This window comes from Mastacembelus armatus, chromosome 11 (genome assembly GCF_900324485.2).
Source record: "Mastacembelus armatus chromosome 11, fMasArm1.2, whole genome shotgun sequence".
NCBI lineage: Eukaryota > Metazoa > Chordata > Actinopteri > Synbranchiformes > Mastacembelidae > Mastacembelus > Mastacembelus armatus.
This window is the reverse complement of record NC_046643.1, coordinates 19,497,156-19,521,330: the sequence shown is the minus strand read 5'-3', so window position 1 is coordinate 19,521,330 and position 24,175 is coordinate 19,497,156. Positions and strand designations below refer to the sequence as shown.

The 24,175-nt window shown below is 40.9% G+C and overlaps 3 protein-coding genes across 7 annotated transcripts; 2 read left to right on the top strand and 1 right to left on the bottom strand.

Moving 5' to 3' along the window:
- Nucleotides 1–2,366: 2,366 nt before the first annotated feature.
- Nucleotides 2,367–9,911, bottom strand: slc39a7 (solute carrier family 39 member 7). Its single transcript, XM_026299722.1, has 8 exons — nucleotides 9,692–9,911; nucleotides 7,143–7,651; nucleotides 6,127–6,295; nucleotides 5,823–5,903; nucleotides 5,560–5,688; nucleotides 5,236–5,343; nucleotides 3,993–4,189; nucleotides 2,367–3,411 (listed from the first exon to the last, which is right to left on the bottom strand). The coding sequence occupies exons 1-8, from the start codon at nucleotides 9,894–9,896 to the stop codon at nucleotides 3,157–3,159; spliced, it is 1,653 nt and encodes a 550-aa protein (XP_026155507.1). The 5' UTR covers nucleotides 9,897–9,911; the 3' UTR covers nucleotides 2,367–3,156.
- A 481-nt stretch (nucleotides 9,912–10,392) lies between these two features.
- Nucleotides 10,393–14,153, top strand: LOC113126008 (major histocompatibility complex class I-related gene protein-like). 4 transcript variants are annotated; one of them, XM_026299738.1, is made up of 7 exons: nucleotides 10,393–10,539; nucleotides 11,036–11,302; nucleotides 11,500–11,778; nucleotides 11,883–12,185; nucleotides 12,530–12,631; nucleotides 12,953–12,970; nucleotides 13,610–14,153. In XM_026299738.1, the coding sequence occupies exons 1-7, from the start codon at nucleotides 10,491–10,493 to the stop codon at nucleotides 13,675–13,677; spliced, it is 1,086 nt and encodes a 361-aa protein (XP_026155523.1). In that variant the 5' UTR covers nucleotides 10,393–10,490; the 3' UTR covers nucleotides 13,678–14,153. The 4 variants fall into 4 exon arrangements, with proteins under 4 accessions (XP_026155523.1, XP_026155525.1, XP_026155526.1 ...); XM_026299740.1 differs by having other exon boundaries at nucleotides 10,407–10,539; nucleotides 13,107–14,153; XM_026299741.1 differs by lacking the exon at nucleotides 12,953–12,970 and having other exon boundaries at nucleotides 10,407–10,539; nucleotides 13,107–14,153.
- Nucleotides 14,154–14,449: 296 nt separating this feature from the next.
- LOC113126004 (major histocompatibility complex class I-related gene protein-like) lies at nucleotides 14,450–24,068 on the top strand. Of its 2 annotated transcripts, none has more exons than XM_026299728.1 (8): nucleotides 14,450–14,465; nucleotides 19,801–20,067; nucleotides 20,575–20,850; nucleotides 21,565–21,867; nucleotides 22,344–22,451; nucleotides 22,683–22,711; nucleotides 22,837–22,882; nucleotides 23,224–24,068. In XM_026299728.1, coding segments are annotated over exons 1-8 (1,104 nt in total). In that variant the 5' UTR covers nucleotides 14,450–14,464; the 3' UTR covers nucleotides 23,298–24,068. The 2 variants fall into 2 exon arrangements, with proteins under 2 accessions (XP_026155513.1, XP_026155512.1); XM_026299727.1 differs by lacking the exon at nucleotides 14,450–14,465 and adding an exon at nucleotides 19,149–19,230.
- The last annotated feature ends 107 nt before the right edge of the window (nucleotides 24,069–24,175 follow it).

Below are 24,175 nucleotides of genomic sequence, written 5' to 3'. Positions count from 1 at the left end.
TATTAACTGAGTACCTACACATACTGCAAAACTTATCTTCAAGCCTCTGCCTGGCTTCTATACAAAAACACCAGTTTTGAGAATAAGGAAATCCAAAGTAAATAAATATTAAGTTGTATAATTATAGCTGCTGTGTTGATGTACAAGGAAATAAGATACAGAAAGATTGTGTAACACTTGAAAGCATTCATGTTGCCCACACACCTCAACCCATCACTTTTCACTGGAATAGTTGACTTAGTGTGAAAACATCTACCTGCTGGTTCAGTATCTAAACACCAAGTTATTTTTCCAAATTATTTCTTTGACCTTCGCCTCGCCCTGTTGACAAGAGACACAATAAACACTCAATCAACAGCAGGGAGAGAGGAGAGAGGAGAGAGGAGAGAGGAGAGAGGAGAGAGGAGAGAGGAGCAGGACACCCACCAAATGAATAAATCCACAGATGCTGTGTGGTGCAGGTCTCAACCTTCAGCTCCCTCAGACTCACCGAACATTAAACTGATATATGATAATCACTTTTCCTGGATGTGCAAGAGAAAATACTTCATTGTACAACTTTTGACTATGACTGTTAGTTACCTTTAACTCATCAACACCATTTATACTTCATTCATTTTGTCCTCTATCCATCCATTTTCTTATCAAACCACCTACTATGATGAATTATATAACAAAGTATTTCTATTTGAGATGAATGTTACAAGATGAATGTTACAAGAAAATTATCAGGGTCAGAGGTTAAAAAAAAAAAAAGGATCACTCTTTATGATAACGCTCTTTGCTTTGATGAGATTTCATCTCTCTCTAAAGATCTTTGTCTTTTTCCAAATACTTTTCAACACGTTTATAGTAGATTTAAACATGCTGCACGTTTTCCATCTCAAAAAAATCCTCCAGTTTCAAACTTACATTTCCACAAAGTTGTAGAAAACGTGCAGTGGCGGCGGACAGTACCAGGGCGACAGGATTCCTCCGCATCCTGCCAGCATGATGGGCGTAACACCACCTGCATGAGAGAAACCAGGTGATTTTATATTTCAGGTTTGTTTGTATAAGCTGCTGCAAAGGAAAAAGGAACTGATCTTATTAGATTTACCTGCGTTCACGCACGAAGTCGTCTTCAAACAAGGTCACATGTTCCCCTAAGTTACAGTTTAGTTTAAATAACAACCAGTTCATTGGATTGTTGTTGTCCACACACAGTCAAACAGCTGGAAAAGCTGTGCGGCCTCCCAAGCTGTTTACTTCATATTACATTTGATATTTTTAAAATGTGTTTTATACCATCACTCACGTGTTTCTGCTGTTTACTTTCCTTTCACTAGGCAAAGCACATGGAACTGCCTTTGTGTACATATATATGCTGCACAAATAAACTTGCCTCATCTCAGGTTTGACATTAACAAACTAACTGTTTGCAGTTGGCAGTCAGTTTCTTTCCAGATGTGGGTTACAGCGACTTTGATGTGTAAAAAACATTTTGAGTTTGTGGTTCACAAAAAAGCAAATTGGCCCTAAAAGCACAAGAGAGAATTCTCAGTGAGGTAAATAAAGCCCCACAGTAACAGCTGAAGGCTAAAAACCACTGGATGATTCACGAGTCGCTTGTATGCAAATCCCTGCACAGGTTTGACGTCCAGGCCCGGATGTGGCTGCGTGCGGGAGGTTTGCCAAATCGGAAGTGCTGGCACAATAAAAATGTTTCTTTTGATGAACACGACTCAGCACTCAAGCTTTAAAACTTCATTCCAGCGCTGGGAGGGTCACGACTCCACTTTGATGTCACCAGTCCTGGACAGCATCCTCATTTACCAGGTATTTTACAAGTAACGTCAAGCTCAGTGCAATGAGCTTCCAGCATAGAAAACTGACGGCAGGCACCTCAAAGGACATCTGACCTGAATCTGCTCTGTGAAGAAGGGCACAGAATTCCTGCAGGTACTAACAGAACTAGTTTGATGTTACTGCCGCCAAAGGAAGGACACACCAGTTATTAAACCAAGGGCTCACTTAATTTTTCCACCAGCACTGAGACTGTTTAACAGATGGTAATTGTGTATTACTACCATAAACACACTGTGATTATCTGTGACTTAGAAAAAGATCAGATTTTATGAGCATGTACTGCAGAAAAACATGATTCCACCGGGCTCACGTGCTTCTCTTGCCTCTGCATCTTTCCCACTAAACTTCTACTCCTTCACCCGACAGACAGACACAGACAGACAGACAGAGCTCCCTCTTGTGGGCAAGTGTGTTAACAGCAGGACATTTACATAACTTTAATTGTGTCTGTGAAATTAAACCGTTCAAACATTTAGTTCCACTGGTCTATAGAGACAGAACATGCCGAGAGGTCGCCATCATTTTGAATATTATGAACCTTTATTGGGGATGTTCAGCACAGTTGTCAGTTTCATTGCTCTTTATCAACCGTCGATTAAAAAAATAGTTTGTGTTAAAGGTTAAAAAGACTTTTCCTGACAATATCGAACTAATCAGCTGAGATTTTGATGCCATCTTGAGAACATCTGTAGAAGCCACAACATTTACATGTACTCTGCGGAATGTAAAAACAGGAACATCCGATATCTCTGTCACCGTAATAACAACCAGACCATCGCTGACTCACGTCTGAAATGCAGATTTAAAGGACCACTGGGAAAGTGGTAGAAAACTTGGTGTTATGGCTGAAAAGTGATTTTACTTGAAGCCACTTGCGGAGCGAACTAACTGTCGGTTCACACAGCAGCCGCATGATCCACGTTGTGGAAGTGGCAACTGGCAGACACTGCAAGATTTCACCTCCCGCCCTCCCACACCACAGAAGTCCTCAAAACCCTCCATCGGCTTGCTTTTCTTCCAGCTCTCAGTCTCGAGCTTTCTAAGAAGCCGACACTTTTCCTCTCAAAAAGGAATCGTGACACAATGAGAGATGCAGCTGTGAACTAAAAAAAAAAACACAAGACAACAAAAATCACCCATCTGCCATCAACAGGCGGTGTTTGCCTAGAAAAAGTCATAAAGAAACAAGAAAACACCCGACAATAATAATCCATTTCAACTCTACTTAAACCTTTCTTCTAAGTGTTTGACGGCTTCCCACTGTTCACTCTCTTCCTGTCCCGGCGTTTTCTGTCCATCCGCCGCGTCTCACTCGTACTCTGCGATCAGCACCATCATGCCGACCCCGAACAGCAGGGCCAGAATCTCCATTAGAGACTGGCCGAAACTGGAGCGGCCCGCCAGCAGCTCTGGGAGCACCGTCACCGTGGCGATGTAAACAAACCCACCAGCTGTGAACGGTAGGATCCAGGCTGTTGCCGCGGCGCCCACTCCCTCAGCCAATAGGGAGCAAGCGGTGCCGGCGAGAGCTCCCAAGGCCGTCAGCAGCTGTAGACACATGGCCTGATGGGAAGGAGGAGGGTTATTACTTCGATGTTCTTATTTAACACATCATCGGATTCATTTGAATTGCTTGTTAGCTTGTTTCCTTCTTATGTAATAAATGTTGATGAAAATAAAATCTCTTGGCCCATGTCTGAGCTCAGTGACAAAAAAGAAAATGCAAACTCACACAGTCTATTATTAAAACTATAAAAGAACATTCATTACTATAACTGTGGTGAATGTATGAAGTTTCAATGACGTACAGAGATTTCAATAAGAAGTTTCAGACACCTGAGTGATGACAGAAAATATGACCTGTAATTAAACACTAATTTTAGGTGTCCCTGAAATATTTACCAGCAAGACCAGAATCCTGCACAGCAGTGTGCAGAGAGCAGAGGGAGTGTTTCACAGAGCACTGTACAAAGCAATGTATTTAATGACTGTGGTTACTGTTTATGTCGTAAATAAAGTGTGAGAAAATGTGACAGGACCTGGGAAGCTTGGCTCAGCTATTTGCTGAGGAAACATTTTGTCCAGTACATTTTGTTCGGACTCATCCTGCAGGGCCCGACTGTGATCAGCTACAGTGGAGCTACCTTTCTTTTGGTGCAGCCGGACTGGACGAGGATGGCAAAATCTCCGATCTCGTGCGGGACCTCGTGCAGCAGAATGGTGAGGGTGGTGACGGCACCCACCGCTGGACCCACCAGGAACGACGCTCCGATTGCCAGCCCGTCAGTGAAATTATGGGTGAAGTCAGCTGCCAGGTTCAGGTAACCGGACACCTTGATGTCTGTAACGGGGGGCAGAGAATAAATGAAGGTCAGGATTAGTTTCTGTCTGAAAAAAACAGTAAAACATCACAAAGATTTGCATGATGCAAGATTTGCATGAGCACATACCAACACTGACATGACTGATCGTCAGCCCACACGAGGCTGCACAATAATTATTTTCTGTCCCTACAGACAAATTGTTCAAATAATTAACAGTGCCTGTATGTGGTTCATGGCTGCAGAAAATGATTTTGGCTGAGGCCAAATTCATCATATATGTCAAATACCTTTCCACACAAACACATTCTATAATCTGACTTAATAGTCGTATAATTACTGACACATGATCAATATTTCACGGCACCACTGACAGGTGGAACGTTACTGGTTATATCAGTGTATCACGTGTATGTCGGAGGCAAAGCACTGCAGGATAGAAGAAAGTAGGATACACGTGTTTTTCACTGAAGATCCAAAACGGGTGACACAAAGTTTAGGCAGACTGAGTTTCAACACACGTTGTGAATCATATGGATCAATCTGAGCTATTCAGTGTTGGTGCATTGGCAAAAATAACTATTTTATTCTTCTAAAATTAAATCAACATAGAAAATGTGCAAAAAGTGAAAGTCATCAGTTAAAAAAAAATCGGTGCATGGACATTAAACATAGCATCTGTTTCAGTGATGTCTTTAAATGACTTTTAAGCTGCAGATCTTCAAATAACTGCTTCCCCTGTTTCCAAGGCAACTAAGCTGTTTTTCTACTAAATTTTTGCTTCATTCATTAAAATAAGCCAAATAATAACAGGCGTTTTCCTTTGCCCTGTGATGGACTGGTGACCTGTCCAGGAACATGTGTTGGGAACCTCTGATCTAAATTCTTAAAGATCTGCCAAAATTAACTACATAATGAAACATGTATGTATCTGGCTGATGAACCAGCAGATAAACTGCAGTTTATCTGCTGGTGTTTTTAACTTCTTATGCTGTAGTTCAGTAACCGATCAGCAGAGGGAGCTGCTGAGTCTACAACGCTAAAAATCAAGGTGTTCGTGGTTCACCTGTGCTCTTTTTCTTCTCTTTCTTTGGCACCTTCTCATCTTTGATTTTTTTCTCATCTTTCTTCTTCGTCTCTTCCTCTGCATCACTGTCTTTTTCCTTGGGAGCAGCTGAAAAAGCCCAAAATTAGGAGATTTCAAGCAGTGAAATCTACAAAGTTTATCAGATCTGGCCAATATCTTGAACACACAGATGATTGATTTGAAACAGCTGCATAATGACACTTTACTTCATCTGTTTAAAAACAATATTTCTGCAGGTGAATCATTGATATAGAAAAATAAAAGGACAAACTCCACAGAGCAGGTGAGTTTCCAGCAGCGTACCATGTGAGTGGCCGTGGGAATGTCCATGTCCCCCCTTCAGCAGACGGACAAACTTCTCTACAACCAGGAAGGCGATGATCCCACCGAGAACCCACAGGCCCACCGACATCATGTGACCGTGGGCAGCTCCTGTGGACAAAGGAGGTGAAACGTGTTTGATCGATTTGATCTGTTGCTCCTGCTAATTAGAATATACAGGTGAAACAATAACCAGATACCAACGGTCTGCACTCTGACTCAGTGGTAAAGTAAAGACTGCGTACCGTGGGAGTGACCGTGGTCATGTGACTCTTCGCTTGCGTGCGAGTGTCCGTGATCTGCATCACCGTGATGAGAGTGGGGCTCTGCGTGGGAAATAAGACAAACTGACGATGGTGATTGTGTGTCTGTGCTGGTTCATCTTTGTCAGTAGCTGTGTGAGAAATGTTGCCATTGTGTTTATTAAAAGTGTCGTCTGCTCACATTAAGGAAAGGTAAGTATGAGCTGTTAGTGTGTAACATTATGATAATAACACAAATGCACAACTCAGTCCGGAGACATAAGAAACTGCAGGATCGACTGCGTACCCAGAGCGTGTGGTATGAGGTGGAGGAAGGCGTCTCCCAGTAGTCCTCCAGAGGCAAAGCTGAGGAGCACTTTCAGCAGGTTCTGGTGCTGGTCGCTGTTTGACTGAACTGGGATCAGAAACAGGATGAGGAAAGGAGCAGCACTGATCAGGAGGGTGGCTCCGACAGCCTGCGGACACAGAACAGGAGTTTTTTTATTTTCCCATGTTTCTACTGGAGAGGTCAAGGCATCATGAAATGAATTTTTGGGTCTGATATTATCTTGATCCATCCCAGTTTCTCAACAATAAAAGTAATAATCAAACCTGTTCCTGACAGGCTGTAACTCAAAGATTTAGCTGGCTGCGAGCTCTACGCTGAACCTTATACAGTGAAAACAGCCTGTTCTGGATCTGGCCAGTGTACTGATTATAACAGAACAATCTGTTTATGAGATGGAGACTGTCTGCATGCAGTCAAATAACTAACATCTGTATCTGTTTAGTGTGTGTTTGTGAGTCAATTTGGAAACATTCAGGTTCATCAGAACAAGAAATAAACAGAGTTTTAACTAGTGAACTAGTGAAATACACAGCCTGTAAAACAGTCACCCACAGCACTAAAGCTGACGGTTCAGGCTGTGTCAACTTCCTACGGCGATCAAAGCCTCCTTCTCATGCCAAGACACACCAGAGCCCATAATGTCTCCACTGTGGAGCTTCCTCTGGTGACAGAGATGAATCAAACACAGAGCTGGACAGAACTATAACTGTGTCACAGGCTGAGGTTCAGAACGAGCAGTAACAACAAAATGTAAACAATTCAATAACTAAAACTATGGATCTGCACGGAACCAGGAAACCAAGAAATTGCTGATTAAACTGGATCTTTCCAACTGTGCATCTGGAATAAGATGGAGCAGATGTTCACCAGATTCTCACAGAGCTAAACACTGCACCTTGTTCCCATGTCTCAAATGTTTGAGACCACATGACAAGCATGTGACCTGCTGCTCCCAGTCTAACCCATGACCACACCTGTGTCCAGAGCTCCACCATGTTCCTCTTCTCTCCCTCCACCTCCTTCTTCATGCTGTTCCCTCCACGTGCATGCCCGTGGCCACTCTCCACCTTGTGCGCTCGAGCAGCATCCTCACGGTGGGCGTGTCCATGATCATGGGAATGGGCATGTCCATGGTCATGGGCGTGTCCATGGTCATGGGCGTGTCCATGTCCATGGGAGTGGGCATGTCCGTGGGCGTGTCCATGACCATGGGAGTGGGCATGTCCGTGGTCGTGGGCGTGTCCATGATGCTCCTCTTCAGGAGGGGGGAGGTTGGCTTCAGCGCTCCACTTGCTGGCTCCATGGAACATCTTCACCTCAGCGTCATGAGAATGGCCATGGTGATGATCTTCTCCGTGGGAGTGGCCATGGTGATGGTGCCCGTGGTCACCGTGGGAGTGACTGTGAGCGATGGTGGGATGGGAGAGCAACAGCAGTAGTGCAGATGTGGCCAGAGTCAGACGTACACTGCCCATATTACCCACTGTGAAAAGACAACACAGAACAAAGAACTGGTTGGTTGGTGATTACACAGTTCAGTCACTCTGCTCTCTAATAAAATAACATTCTGCCTTTTTACATCATAAACATCATTTTGGTCAGATACAGAAAAAAAGCTTCTTCAGCTGCACTGAACTTATTTTGTTTTTTGGTGCCTCATCAAGTGTAAAGACCTCAGGACCTTCTGCAGCACAAACAAACAAACGGAGGGTGACGTCTGTTCTCAAACATGTTCCTGATTAACATCATATGTGTTTATGTGATTTCATCATGTACTGATCCAGAACAGGACTTTTATCATGTACTGACCCAGGACAGGACTTTCATCATGTACTGACCCAGGACAGGACTTTCATCATGTACTGACCCAGGACAGGACTTTCATCATGTACTGACCCAGGACAGGACTTTCATCATGTACTGACCCAGGACAGGACTTTCATCATGTACTGACCCAGGACAGGACTTTCATCATGTACTGACCCAGGACAGGACTTTCATCATGTACTGACCCAGGACAGGACTTTTATCATGTACTGACCCAGGACAGGACTTTCATCATGTACTGACCCAGGACAGGACTTTCATCATGTACTGACCCAGGACAGGACTTTCATCATGTACTGACCCAGGACAGGACGTTTATCATGTACTGACCCAGGACAGGACTTTTATCATGTACTGACCCAGGACAGGAGTTTCCAGTCTAAAGTATCAGCAGTACATTGTAGCTGAGCACAGTTACCAATCTTGTTATGGTACTGAATTACATCAACAGTATGCCAGTACTGTACTGCAGTATTTAGTGCAGTGCTAGTTCAATACTGCTGTGTACACTGTGTATATGCAGTATCTAACCGGTGCAGTACTAACTGCGTGTACACTGTGTATATGCAGTATCTAAGCAGTGCAGTACTAACTGCGTGTACACTGTGTACATGCAGTATCTAAGCAGTGCAGTACTAACTGCGTGTACACTGTGTACATGCAGTATCTAAACAGTGCAGTACTAACTGCGTGAACACTGTGTACATGCAGTATCTAACCAGTGCAGTACTAACTGCGTGAACACTGTGTACATGCAGTATCTAACCAGTGCAGTACTAACTGCGTGAACACTGTGTACATGCAGTATCTAAACAGTGCAGTACTAACTGCGTGAACACTGTGTACATGCAGTATCTAAACAGTGCAGTACTAACTGCGTGTACACTGTGTACATGCAGTATCTAAGCAGTGCAGTACTAACTGCGTGTACACTGTGTACATGCAGTATCTAAGCAGTGCAGTACTAACTGCGTGTACACTGTGTACATGCAGTATCTAAGCAGTGCAGTACTAACTGCGTGAACACTGTGTACATGCAGTATCTAAGCAGTGCAGTACTAACTGCGTGTACACTGTGTACATGCAGTATCTAAGCAGTGCAGTACTAACTGCGTGTACACTGTGTACATGCAGTATCTAAGCAGTGCAGTACTAACTGCGTGTACACTGTGTACATGCAGTATCTAAGCAGTGCAGTACTAACTGCGTGTACACTGTGTACATGCAGTATCTAAGCAGTGCAGTACTAACTGCGTGTACACTGTGTACATGCAGTATCTAAGCAGTGCAGTACTAACTGCGTGTACACTGTGTACATGCAGTATCTAAGCAGTGCAGTACTAACTGCGTGAACACTGTGTACATGCAGTATCTAAGCAGTGCAGTAATAACTGCGTGTACACTGTGTATATAGTGTAACTATTAGCATGTTAGCTAATCATCAATCACCATTTGTAACTTTCTCCTGTGATTGAGTTTATTTGCCGAGGGCTTCGACCATCGGGTCCGGGTGTGAAGGGACTAATCTCTCGGCTTTAATGAGGGTCAGCCTTAATCTATCGGTAAACAATAAAAGCCGCTGATCAAACAATCGATCACAGGTTAGCATGCTAACTGGCTAACAACCCACCGGCTAGCACGTCACTTCTAACGACTCACAATGAAAAAGGGGCAAAACACACAAAGTCAAAGTTACCGGATTGTGTCGGATACCGCTGGCTGTCGGGCCGCAGGGTGACTCTCTGTCCTGCCTGCGATGTTCTCGGTAAAATCCTGGTTTTTGTGTCTGTGCTGATGCTTCTCAGCTCTGCAGAAGACGTGGCATATCCAGTAAACTCGTCCAAACTCTCGCGAGAACACGACTTTGTATAGGTGAAAATACATAAGACGACATTCAACATGAAAGTATTATAAAGATGTATGAAAGTATCATTTAAATGATAATCCTAAAAACGTGTTCATCCAGAACTGTTGTGTAATTAATTTGAGATTATATGAAGGATAAACAAAAGGGATTGAAATATCGCGAGATAAATTCAGCATTTTGAAACAGTTTTATAGCAGGAGCTGCAGAAAAAGCATCGTGGAGGAGAAACAGGACTCAGATCAACATGAAATAAACAGCCCGGTTAAAAGTGTCAGCAGGAGGAACAGCTCCAATAGAAATCATTTTCTGAGATTGGCAGAATCACAATAAGTATTTATGTACAATAAAACACTTCCCTGTGTAATAGCATCAGGACTGGATAAAGCATCTAAATAAAAGTCATCTGGAAAGTGCATTTATGAGGCAGGTCAACCTGAAACATCACAATATGAAATCTGTACTATAAATAATAATGATTATTACTGATAATAGAAGATTTCCTTTGGTCTTATTTCACAGTCTTTCTTATGGTTATTGCTTAAAGCTGTGACTTCACTGATGGACACGCCCCTCAAAGGACTTCAGACCAGCTGACTGTTGTTGCTCGAAACCTACTGATCAAAACAAGATGAGCACCTTATTCATATTGCTGCTCTCCTGTAGTGTTGCATCTCCAGGTAATATCCCAGGATGACTCTACTGTTACTCCTGCTGCTGTAAAACCTGCTTGATTTGGTAAATGCGCTGTCTAGCGCCACGATCTGTACCTGGGAATTATAGTTTCACTTTCATTTTTTTCAATGACAGGTCTTCAGGCTATATATTCTGTAAATATTATATATTTAGAGAAATAAAGACAGTTCGTAGGATTTATTCTGTCAAATGCCTAGTAGGCCAGTGCTGTTCCCCATGTTAACTTTTATCTGTTGGCATGTCATAGTTAGATCATATGAAAAAGAAATACTAGTTTCCTTATTTACAGTTGCAAATAAGCAAAACTCTGCTGTGAGTACAAATACAGCCTCAGTAACGAGGTGTGTCCTGTAACGGCTTCTGTACAGACAATCTACAGCACGTGTTGAAAAATATATATAGCCTAATATGAATCAAGTATATCGTTTTTTTTTTAACACAAATACATTTCAGAAGCTAAAACCCTTCTTTGTCCCGCAGTGAAACACTCCCTGAAGTATTTCCTCACTGCAGCTTCTGGCACCCCAAACATCCCAGAGTTTGTGGGTGCTGCAGTGGTCGATGAGGTTCAGGTGGGTTACTGCGACAGCAACATCAAGAGAGCTGAACCCAAACAGGACTGGATAAAGAAATTAATAAAAGCCGACCCACAGCACTTGGAGTGGTATGCTCTGAAGTGTTCTGGTAATCAGCAGGTCTTCAGAGCCAACATTAATGGTTTGATGGAGCGTTTAAACCAAACCAGAGGTAAAGTATTTTTATGGTTTTACATGTTTAGCTTTTAACTTCTCTCTGTTTCCCAGCAGTCTCTGCTGCTGTCTCTCCATGAACCATATACACTGTTCAGATGATGACTGGCTCTGGATGTATTTCAGTGTTATGGTGTTCAGTGTGTGGCTTGTTCTGAGATGGCACTTTTGCAAACCACTGCCTGTGTCCCTCAGGTGTCCACATTTTACAGAGGATGAATGGCTGTGACTGGGACGATGAGACTGGAGAGGTTGTGGGTTTTAATCAGTACGGTTACGATGGAGAAGACTTCATAGCACTGGACCTGGAGACATTAACATGGGTCGCTCCTAAACCACAGGCTGTCATCACCAAACTGAGATGGGACAGTGAAAAGGCGAGATTAGAATACAACAAAAACTACTATATCCACAAATGTCCTGACTGGCTGAAGAAGTATGTGCACTTTGGGAAGAGCTTTCTGCAGAGAACAGGTAGAATCAGATGCACTTTTTGTTTATTGATAAAGCAGTGATTTTCTATTTGTTTTTAATAAACAATAATATTACATAAAAGTGGTGTTTGTGCCTCCTTCCAGACCTCCCCTCAGTGTCTCTCCTCCAGAAGACCCCCTCCTCTCCAGTCAGCTGCCACGCTACAGGTTTCTACCCTGACAAAGCTGACCTGTTCTGGAGGAAAGATGGAGAGCAGCTTCATGAGGACGTGGACCACGGAGAGATCCTCCCCAACAAGGACGGGACCTTCCAGATGAGGGTTGACCTGAACCTTTCATCAGTCAGACCTGAAGACTGGAGCAGGTACGACTGTGTGTTTCAGCTCTCTGGAGTTAAGAACCACATCGTCACCAAACTGGACAAAGACCAGATCAGGACCAACTGGGGTAAGACTGGGATCAGAGGGAGCTGAATGTTACTTGATGTTTGTATTTTAGCCTTTGTCCTGCAATTCAGCTGGAAATGTATCTTCAACAAACTAATATTAACAAACCAGTTCAATAACTGAATGAACCAGTGCTCATCATCCCAGGATCACTGGTCAGATCCTGTGAACCAAACAAGATTCTCAGTAGATTCTTTGATTTCTAAAGTCCTAGAAAGTTTGAAAGCATTTTCCACACATACAGCAACAAACCTTTATGTATGGATGAATAAACTGATGGAGGCTGCACCTCTGTTCTAACCTGCTTCATCTCTGTCTTCATATTTTTGTTGTTTCATTCACCAGAGACGTCCAGTATCACGACCATCCTCATCATCATATCACTGGTTGTTCTTGTTCTCGTCCTCATCGCTGCTGTTGGATTCATGGTTTACAGAAAGAAACAAGGTGAGAGAGAAAAATGAAAAGATGATCTGTTTAATTGACTTTTTCACTAAATGACCAAACTGTGTCATGAAGTCCACAGTCTGAAACAACCAGCAGTAAGTGTGTCAGGCTCAGAGCCACAGAGTCCTGACAATATGACTGTACTCTGATGATGTAGGAGAGAAGTGAGAAGAAATAAAGTGAGGACTAAACAGAAGAATGGGTTTATTTTTCAGTTTGAGTGAGTAGAAGAAGGGATCAGATCCACTGGGATAAGAGGATGAAAGATATTCTGACATTTAACACTGATCCTGAAATGTTTTTCTTTCCTTTTGATTTTAGCCAAAGACCCTCCATCTCGTAAGTAAAACTTTTATTCTATTTCAAATGATGTGACTCACTTTATGCTGTAGATTTAAAATGATTTCAGATTATTGTACAGATGAACTGTTCACTGCAGGATTAGTGGATTAACAGAGTGTTTCTGAATTTACAGCTTCTGTCAGCAGCTCTGAGCTCTCTGAGAGACTGAATCCAGAAACCTGAGTTTCCTCATATGGGATGAAAAAAGTCAACAGCTGGTCATGTGTCACATTATGTGGCTTTACATTTACATTTGTTTATTATTATTATTATTTCATTCATTTTACATTGATTCAATAAGTTTTACCTATCAAGCTTTTTAAAAATGATAAATGAGCGTTTAGGGTAATTTCTGAATTTAAAAATGATTTTTTTAAGGTTTTATAATAACCACATGAATTGCAGTGCTCAAAACACATCTTGTGATAGTTTATTGAAACCCTGCTGTTTTCTTTGATAAAATATGGGGCCAACAGTTTCTCAGACCACAGGGTCTATTATTATTAACTAGTGACTATTGGTAAAACTGGATGGAAGCAGACAAACAGTGGAGGTGACTGGACTATTGTGCAGGCCATAACATTCACATGGAGCTGTCTAAACATCAGGATTAACAGAGTGTTTCTGAATTTACAGCTCCTGGTAACAGCTCTGAGCTCTCTGAGAGACTGAATCCAGATGTTATAATTGTAACTTGTGACTGACCCTCATGGTCCAGGCCGTCAGATTTGTCTTTTATCAAAACTGTGACAAACATCAACAAATCCCATAAATAACATATTTCATAAAATGTGACCGTACATTTTGTGTCACACAGACTTTAACTGAATTACCTTACAGATGTTTTCCTGCAACACTATCAAACTGATTATTACAAACTATTGCACCAAACTCAGCTGATTACATCAAATATATTCAACTTTATGTCGTTGACATGTAAAAACAAATATACTTTTAATGTCATTACACTGGTTTAGATTTCAATTCACTTTTTAAAGCTTTTTATAGTGTTTTGTGCCTTTAACATTGAGACTGAAATAAAATCTTTATACCTAATTAAATCTAATGTTATATGAAGTAACTGAGCAGCTGAATAAGGCAGGATGATTGAACCTTCAGAAAATGTAGCTTCTGTAAAATGTTCAAACTCTGTTAAACAAATGATTGTCCTTAAAAGTGACAGCAGATTTAAAGTCCTTTTTTATGTTACTATGTTAATGACATGAACAGTTTATTATAATGTTCACAAATAATACAAGAGTCTCTGAAACCAAACTTTTTCTGACTGACCTGTAACATACAAGTGAGAGGACATCAGTCCACATTCAGTTTGTTACTTTTCTTCTTCCTGAATATTTTTTCAGTCCTGTTTGTTTGTTTGGACTGTTTCCATGTTGCTGTCTAAACACTCAATAAAGAGAAATAACGCCACGCCAGGAAAACCACAGAAGAAGAAGAAGACGCAGTTAACCGCGAAATTCAACAAAGCAAAGTAAGTTGAAACAGGAAATAAAATAGTTGAACGTCCTGACAAAGTTCGTTGGGTCAAACTGGTCGTTATCACTGTGACTTAGAAAGTGTCTGGTTTTAGTTTCATAGTGGGAATGTTGTCAAAAAACGCTCGCTAGCTTTTCGGCTAATGTTAGCTCTCTGAGCTAACTAGCCTGCTAGCAGCCTGCCCAGGTAACAAGCTACCGTTAGCTAACTGATGCTCTTCATTATTTTAGGGAAAGTGACGCTGAAATAGCAATAGCTGTAGAATATTAGAAAGTACTGCGATTATACACATTGTCCTTCACTAACAGATGAAAGAAAAATAATTTTATGTTCACATTAACCAGAAAGGAACTTTACTTCACATGGCTAATTAGCAAACCAGCCCTGTTTCAGTTTCTATGGTCACATTACACACATTCCTTAATTATACGGTTAAACAAGCATAGACTTTATATAACTAAGGTATTACTAATAGACTTAATGTAAGATCAACCCAATAATCAGTTTGTTGAATGATAAACGAATGAATAGTAAAGTGAGTGTTTGGTTGTGATGTTTGCCTTTTGGTTGACAGCACCAAGAGCAAGAGAGGAGGATAGAGAGGGAGAGAAGGACAGAGAGCAGGATGAAGTTGACAGAGACAGCAAAGACCAGGTGAGAAAGTGCACAATTAGTGAAGACCACACAGTGATAATGCCAATTGACCACATTCATTGAAGTGGATTCTCCCAAGTTAAAGTTCAATAAACACAAAGCTGATTTTGTTTTTACATTTTGAAACCTGTAGTGTTGGAGCATTGCTGTGTTTCCTGTGGTGTCACAGCTCCTGTAGATGTGAGATCATTGTTGGGATTATGTCTGCAGCTGCTTTAGTCAAGACCAAACTGTTATACAGTGTAAAAATAAACAGGTGTATCCCCTCAGTACTAGCAAAGGTTTGTTCTGGTAAAACCTGATTGTGTCAAAATAATTTTAGTTACAGCCAAAGAAAGCTGTAAATGGTAAATGTATACTCCACAGGTTACAGGGTGTGATTTCTGCTGGGTTCAGAGGGTTTCCCAAGATACTGGAACTGAGTTTCCTCATCAGGTTCAGTGCTAATCAACTCAGAGTTGACAGAGTTTGGTAAACCTGCTTTCTGGAGTACACTCCTGAACTCAGTTGATGTTTGATTTCTCTCCTAAAGCGTAGTTTATTTAAAAAAAAAGATTTAATTCATTCTGCTTTTAATCATTAAATCATTATGGTGCACTATTTTTTTTCATGTTGTGGCTGATGGAGAAGCTTTTTTAAAAAATAAACAACTTATTTGTAGCAGCACACAGTTTAAGAGAAAGTCTTCTTCAGAATCCACAGCCCCTGGTTTGTCCCACAGTGACCTTCAAATTCCCTGTACAACGAACTTAAAGCAGAATTGGCTAAAGGGAACAGGCTCTTCAACCTGCTAATCTGTCAGATCAGCAGAACATGCTGGAATTTAACTTTCTTCCTCATTGTTTTCTTGGCTCTATTCCCTCTCTCATGACTGTGGATGAATTATTTCCTCCTTCTTATCTGCAGGTATTAGTCTGATCTACTGTCACATTCTGTTACAGGCCTCTCTCTTTAGAGAGCCATTGTGTGGATACATGTTCTCACCCCTGGGCATCAAATACTCTTTGGCAGGCAGCCTTTGCATCAGTGTGAGATGCCAAATGTACTTCACAAAAACTGTGTTTGAAAACAAAAACTATGTGGTGACTTAACACTGGATATAAAGTCTACACATTTTAAAAAAAATATAGACAGAAATAACATAAATCTCAGACTGTGATTTTCCAACAAAAATCAAGTAAAATAAAAGAAATACTGCAGCAGCAGCAATGTACTGGTCCGTTGTGGTGAAGAAGGAGCTGAGCCGAAAGGCGAAGCTGTCTATTTACCGCTCAGTCTACGTTCTGACTCTCACCTATGGTCATGAGCTCTGGGTCATGACCGAAAGGACAAAATCCTGGATACAAGCAGCTAAAATCTGTCTGTACCGGATGCCTCCTGGGCGCCTCCCTGGGGAGGGGTTCTAGGCATGTCCCACCGGGAGGAGGCCATGCTGGCGGGACTATGTCTCCCGGCTGGCCTGGGAAGCCTCGGTGTCCCTCCGGATGAGCTGGAGGAAGTGTCCAGGGAAAGGGAAGTCTGTGCACCCCTGCTTAGGCTACTGGCCCCACGACCCGGTCCCAGATAAGCGGAAGAAGATGGATGGATGGACAGCAGCAAGTCTTTATGAATACATTTCTGTTAACCTAACACATTTAGACTTTGAAATTTTTCCCAGTGTTCTTGGCAATAAAGTTTGAGTTCCTTCAAATCCAAGAGATGGTAGTCACATGCAAGGAGTGACCAGTATCTACCAGAAGTTCTTGTAGTTCCAGCAATGTTGCTGTTGGCCTCTTGGTAGCCTCCCTCCCTCATTCTCCTTGTCCCCTAATCAATTTTAGAGGGTTGTCCTAATTTTTGCAATGTCTCTGCAGTTTCTTTGGCAGCTTTTTGTGGTCCATGACTCTCAGTAGAATGCAACCCCAAATATTCATTCAGCATTAGCAGGCCTGTGTATTGTGTTTATTGCCTCTACCAAGTAATAGATCTTATTCATATACAGCATCATTTTTCAGTATTTATTGCTAATGTTGGGATATAAAAGGTTGTTTGTACACACAATATGATTGAGGTTTGAAAATGTTATCAATGTTGTTCACTAAAAAAGTGTATACAGTTTAACTAAAATAATTTAGGGTGTATTTGCTCTTTAATAAAACTGGATGTGGCTGTGACTCTTGTTAGTGGCACTGTTGTCCTTGTTAATCCAAAAATATTTATTACAAACTCCACACAGAAAGGCCCCAGGGTGGAGTGGGACTCAAACCTGGAACCCTCTTAGTATGAGGCAACGGTAATAACCACTACACTGCTGTTTCCTCTCCTTCATTAGGAATGTGTAGAATAACAGATTTGTTTTGTGCTTTTCCTCTCTCTGTTTAGGGTTTTTATTGGAGCTTGGAGATCTTCACACATTATTTTTCCATTTCTATTTGTTTCCTCTATTTTAAAATTCATATGACCCTTTTCCAGAGACATTTGAATTAAATTACATATAGTCACATATTTTACAGATTAATTTAAACATTTTAAAACATTACAGTCATTGTAGTTCCCCATGAAACTCTTTATGTATGTGTAATGGGCCAAAAACTTCAGTTTTACTTTGCCATCAGTTGGTTTCTGTTTTTCTGCCTTGACAGAACAAAACCATAGCAATCTGATTATTCTTATCAAACCTGCTTGGTAACATTTTGTAATGGCAAAGCACAAAATGAACTTGTTGCTGAGGACTTAATGAAAAACAAGCAGCAAGGATCCATGTACTGTTCAGTCCTGAGCTTTTATATATTTACTATTCTGACCAATAATCAATGTCACAAATCAAAATTCTTCATGCATCAAACCTAAGAATTGATTAATAATCATGTTTGCTTCCTTTGAGATTACAAGGATTACATACCCTGTAAACCTTTTTGTTTTTTTGCAGAATGTGGTTTCACTACAGGACAGGACAGACTTGAGTTATCATAATGCACAGTGGCACTTCCTAACAATTCCTTCAGTCTCACTGTTATGATGTAACTCCAGTGCTTTAAGATTTTATAACAGCAGAACCACAGAGACGTCACCTCTGTCTGTGTACAGGTACAGTGATGATGCTAAAACTGCATCATTACTGACAAAGCAAACAGTAGTTCACATACTGACCCAAGTCTCTCCAATTAATGATGCATTGTCATTAAAATCAGCAGGTGTTCCTTAATTGTAGTTTCTTATTTATTATGGGGTTTAGGTTCTATACAAATAATTAAATGGTATTCCACTAAAAACTGCACTTAACCACAGTTTGAATATAGCCACAGTTTGTTTTCCAAGCTGGTTTAAATCTCACAGGTTTGAGCTTTAATCTTTTTTAAACTCCTCTCTTCCTGGAACAGACCAAAGATCCAATATTTATGATCTTTCAGACTTGTTAATGGGAGACTCATGACCAGAGATGTTTGCCAGTCCCATTGACGTCTTCAAGCTTTTAGCTGTTACTTGTGGGCTCGTCTTTACTTTACTGAAGCTTCTGTGTCCGATCTTTGCTGTTTCCTCTGTGCATGTTTCCAGTGGTGTCCTGGCTGTGCTCCTGTCCCCTGCAGACAGATGATCTATCAGAAATCTGAACACTGGATGACAACCGTCTTTATACACGTGTTTCAGTAAATTTCTGTTCATCTTAAAGTAAAGTAAATAGTTTCACACCTTCATGAACTATACCCACATTAGATATTAAACAGAAATACCTAAGCTAATGTGTGTATGTGCTGTAGGTTGATGATTTGTGAATATCTGCTGCTCATTCTCTCATCAAGCATAATGAAGTGAGATAATAATATTGGGAACAAACACAAATTAACTCAAAGAATAAAAATGACAAAATGTCAATTGGATGACAGTTTTTAAAGAACGTACAGAAACTGGAAGAAAAAGAGACTAATGTCCATGAACTGAGATCATCTCTTTCTCTCCCCCTGCTGATTTTAGCGCATTGACCAATCAATAGTACAAATGAGCGCGTTTCTCCGCTGCCCTGCCCCTTTAATAGATGATCGTCTGACAGACTTTACCTCGAAGTTTCCTCCGTCTGGAGACGATGGAGCTTGTTCTTGTGCTTTTTCTGCTTCCTGTCGCACATTCAGGTAAGATCCACATTAAAATCCAGTTGTAACATTTATGTCTCCAAACTCATTTGTTTGATTGCGGTGTTGGTTCAGCGTTTGGCCCCGTAGTTTCTCTTTGGACGTTGTTCTGCGGTCTGAAAAGACTTTCTCATTCAAAGACGAACATGAATCTTGACTAAAACATATTAATCATTGACAGAGAAGCTGTGAACTGGTCTGGACTGACTGAGTCAAAGCAGAGAAATGACTTTTACTCTTGAATTACCAGCCAGTTGGAAAAATCTGCTGAACCACATGAAGTGAAAATACTGTAACTTCAGGACCATCGACAACATCTGCTCATACCTGCCTGAACCTGATTCTATTTTAATGATGTTTGATTCTTTATTTTATCTCATTTTTAAATAAAGAACTAAATCCACCAACCTACACAGAATATATGTTTCATAATACAGCTTTTGTATAAATGTTTCAGTTGTCCTCAGGCTGTATCTGAACAGGAACTGAATGTCTGTTATGGTCATAGAATCAAGAGCTGGCAACATGAAAATAAATTTTTGGACATTGTTTTTTTTTTTCTTCCTACAGTGAAACACTCTCTGACATATTTCCTCACTGCATCCTCTGGACTACAGACCTTCCCAGAGTTTGTGGGTGTGTTGATGGTTGATGGAGTTGAGATGGGTTATTGTGACAGTGACATTAAAACTGTTGAAACCAGACAGGACTGGGTTGAAAAGTTAAAAAAAAAGTATCCTGATGAATTTGACCAGCATGTTGAACAGTGCAAAGTAGCCCATGAGCGTACAAAAAGTCGGATTGCAAATATAAACCAGCACTTCAACCAAACTGGAGGTAAATTGATGTTTAGATTTCTACTAACTAGTGTTTATTTTCATGTTTTGGTAATTACTGATTTATTAATTTTGCATGACTCTATTACCTGGTAGACACAGAACATTAATGCATGTTGAGAAACTACATATCAAAGTGTAAAACTAATCATTAGTCTAATTCCATCCCCACATCATCTGTAGAACCGTCCCTCATACCCCACCACACACTGGAGGACAAAAAGTATTAACAGCACAACAAACATGTCCCTCAACATCTGCATGTTTTTACACACACAAACCTACAGTTTCTAAATACATGCACCAACATTTCAAGTAACACGTTTGTCCACAGTTATATATGTTCTTAGTTTAAATTCTATGATTTCTGATGGAACTCAGAAAGAAGGGGGTCGTCTGTGTTGGTTTCTGGTTCAGTGTCTGTGGTAAATGTTTGATATCAGCTGAAAACTGACTGTTACAGTATCATCCTGGTTTTTACTGCAGTCTCTGTCTTTCTGTCTGTCAGGTCTTCACATTTTTCAGGAGATAGATATCTGTGAATGGGATGATGAGACTGAAGAGATTGATGGACATGTTCTCTTTGGTTATGATGGAGAAGATTTCATATCATTGGATGTGAAGTCACAGACATGGCAGTTCAAGGACATGGCTGCAACCTACCAACACAAGTGGGATAAGGACAAAGCTCGCTTAAAATTTTATTTTATCTTAACCACCAACATTTGCCCTGAAATTTTGAACATCTCTTTGATCTATGGGAGCAGCTCTCTGCAGAGAACAGGTAGAGTCACATGACCTGATGTAGTGTCATGATGTGAATATTAAACACAAGAATATTGAATTTCTAAAGTGCAGTTACTGTGAACATGAACTGACACAGTGAAGTTCCTGGTTTGAAACCCATCAGGGGCCTTTCTGTGTGGAGTTTGCATGTTCTCCCTGTACTTGTGTGGGTTTTCTCCAGGTACTCTGGTTTCCTCCCACAGTCCAAAAACATGTATGTCAGGTTGATTGGTGACTCTAAATTGCCCATAGGAGTGAGTGTGAGTGTGTGAGGTTGTTTGTCTCTATGTGGCCCTGTGATGGACTGGGGACCTGTCCAGGGTGGACCCCTGCCTTTTCCCCAAAGAGAGCTGGGATAGGCTCCAGCAGATCCCTGGGACCCTGGTTAGGAATAAGCTGGTAATGCATGAATGGATGGATGAGGCTGTAGTCAATCCCAACATGCGCTGGGTGAGAGGCAAGGTCCACTCTGGACAGATCAGCAGTCTGTCACAGGGCTGATACACAGAGACAAACATTCACATTCACACCTACAGGCAATTCAGAGTCAGCCAATAACCTAACTTGTATGTGATGGGACTGTGGGAGGTGGAGGACCCATGTAGACATGGGGACAACATGCAGACTCCACAGGACGTTCTAGTTTTGAACCCAGAACCTTCCTAGTGGTATAAATGTATATAAAGTAGCACTGTCCCTCTTTCCTCTGCAGACCTCCCCTCAGTGTCTCTCCTCCAGAAGACCCCCTCCTCTCCAGTCAGCTGCCACGCTACAGGTTTCTACCCTGACAAAGCTGACCTGTTCTGGAGGAAAGATGGAGAGCAGCTTCATGAGGACGTGGACCACGGAGAGATCCTCCCCAACAAGGACGGGACCTTCCAGATGAGGGTTGACCTGAAACTTTCATCAGTCAGACCTGAAGACTGGAGCAGGTACGACTGTGTGTTTCAGCTCTCTGGAGTTAAGAACCACATCGTCACCAAACTGGACAAAGACCAGATCAGGACCAACTGGGGTAAGACTGGGTTCAGATGTGATGGAGTCTGGAAATACACAACTGTTTGTTTGTTTGTTTGTTTTTCCACCAAATACTGACCTTGATTTCAAACATCTGTCATTTCAGGTCTAGACAAATTGTTTTGACTCAGATTTTAAATCTTACCTTTGGTTCAAAGGACAATTCTAAGACAGACTTTGCTTCTTTTAAATTTAGGTCATCATTTCTATAAGTTAATTTAACAACATACGCCTTAGTCTCTGTGAACAGTGACGTCGTCTGAGCAGGAAACAAGGTTCTTATCTCTGTATTGAAGGAAAAACAAACAATTGAAATAAAGTCAAACTGCTGTTTATTTGACTGAATCCATTTTAAAATGTTTTTCATCTGATCTGTTTCAAACACGTCAAACCTACAGTGGATTCTATAAACTAAACCTACTGATCTCCATCCAGTGGTAAAGACAAAGTGTGAATGTTGTGTTTTGGTTCCAGGTGGTGACCCACAGTTTCCTGTAGCTGCTGTCATTGGAGCTGTTGTAGGACTGCTGCTCCTGGCCGCCTGCATCTCTGGACTCTTCATCTGGAGGAAGAAAAACAACGGTGAGGGACAAACATGTTCTCAGTCATCATGAAGCCTTTTTTACTCCTGTGTTGGATTGAACACACAGGTTCATCTGAAGGAGAAAAGTTGAACAGTGTGTTTGCTAAGAGTTGCTCTCCTGCCTTTATATTCAAAGCAGCAATATGTGAAATTCTTTCTTCACAATAGGTAAAAAGGTTTTCTTGTCTTTTCATGAATTCTGTTTGACTTTTCATTCTGTAATCTTTCAGAGGTATTTCAGGTTTCGAGCCAGGAAACAGTAAGTTTTTCTTTATAAAAACTGAAATACATTTGCTTTCAAAAATGTAATTTGTGTTATATTATTGATGTCATCTCAGGTGTCTAGTATGTTACTGTTGATCAAACTTTGTATCTTTTCTCTAGATTGTTAATTTTCATCAAACCCAAGTTCAGGTCCAATGTGATCACAGTGAGTACTTCATCATTTCAGCTACTCTGTGCACATAATGTTCCACTGACATAATGTCCATTTTCATCCTGTATTTCCATTGAACTGATGTCTGTACATTCACAGAGACATTCAGTCAGTGATCCAGTGTAACTACAGGAAGCAGACTGCTCACATTTGATGTCTGTTACACCAGAAATCAATAGTGTTGATTATCTCCTGACTAATGAACATTGATGATGTTTCAGTATGAACTTTAATTAGTGTCTAATCAAATATTCATCTTGTCTGTTTATGAATTGATCTTGACTCTGAAGATTCAGTGACGTTTCTCATCAAACTCATATTTCTCTTGTTTCCAGTCAGTGACAGATCTGACACAAACGTTACTGTGGAGGAAAACACTCCAGGGGCAACAACATCTGGAGAGAAGTGATGCTGCTGTCCAGCTGTTTCTGCAGAGCTTTAAGAATGAGCCAGAGACCAAAGACACAAAGAGACAAAAAAGAGTGATGATCTGCACCTTGAAGTATTTCTGTTACTAACTTATATCAGTAGGTACTGCAGTTATTCTAATGTAGTGTCTTTGATTAGTAGGAAGTCATACACAGGCCTGTAGTCGTCATTTCTGGGCTTTAGTTTGACTTTTCTACTTTTGAAACACACTGAAGACTCTGCACTAAACCTGTTATAAGCTCTTGTCTTTCCAAAGTGTAATAAAACAAACAAACCTTAGTGTTTCCATATAAAGCAGCCTATTGATGTAGCCCTGACAATATGAATTTGTAGACACATGTATCTTTATATTCTCTCTTAAATTCATTATTATATTTTTCTGTCTGTGGTTGTTTGTGTTTTAATTCTCTCTTTGTCTTGGATGGAACCAACTTAATCATGGCTTATTGTCCTGATGTAGCACTGTCTGCTAAAGAACATGTTGGGCTGCTGTCACCTGCTCCTTTCTGAAATACTACACAGTAAAATGTGTCTGTGTGGAAAAAGCTCAGGTTTGCATCTGTCCTGTTAATTCCCATCACACTTATGGTGACTGTTCATCAGCTGATTAGACTGTGATGAAAATGTCATGTAGATGTTTCATTTGTTCTTTTCTAAACAAAGCACTTTCTCTGGGTTTGTTGAGACATTATCAATGTGACGTGACAGATGGTTGTTATAGTATCTAAAATAATAAAACAGTAAAAACACAGGACTGCAGTGTGTGTAATAACTGGACACACTTGAAAATGTGTTTCACCTTTTCAGAAATGAGAAGCAGCAAATGGATCAAAAACATTTTCAGTCACATTTAAAAAT

Coding starts and splice junctions, on each gene's coding strand:
- slc39a7 (XM_026299722.1), bottom strand. CDS start 9,896: ATGTTGAATGTCGTCTTATGTATTTTCACCTATACAAAGTCGTGTTCT. Junction 5,904..6,126: donor CCTCATACCACACGCTCTGG/GTACGCAGTCGA, acceptor TTTCCCACGCAG/AGCCCCACTCTCATCACGGT. Junction 5,344..5,559: donor TTCCCACGGCCACTCACATG/GTACGCTGCTGG, acceptor GGGCTTTTTCAG/CTGCTCCCAAGGAAAAAGAC.
- LOC113126004 (XM_026299727.1), top strand. CDS start 19,185: ATGGAGCTTGTTCTTGTGCTTTTTCTGCTTCCTGTCGCACATTCAG. Junction 20,851..21,564: donor CAGCTCTCTGCAGAGAACAG/GTAGAGTCACAT, acceptor TTTCCTCTGCAG/ACCTCCCCTCAGTGTCTCTC. Junction 22,883..23,223: donor TCAGGTCCAATGTGATCACA/GTGAGTACTTCA, acceptor TCTTGTTTCCAG/TCAGTGACAGATCTGACACA.
- LOC113126008 (XM_026299738.1), top strand. CDS start 10,491: ATGAGCACCTTATTCATATTGCTGCTCTCCTGTAGTGTTGCATCTCCA. Junction 11,779..11,882: donor GAGCTTTCTGCAGAGAACAG/GTAGAATCAGAT, acceptor GCCTCCTTCCAG/ACCTCCCCTCAGTGTCTCTC. Junction 12,186..12,529: donor CCAGATCAGGACCAACTGGG/GTAAGACTGGGA, acceptor TTCATTCACCAG/AGACGTCCAGTATCACGACC.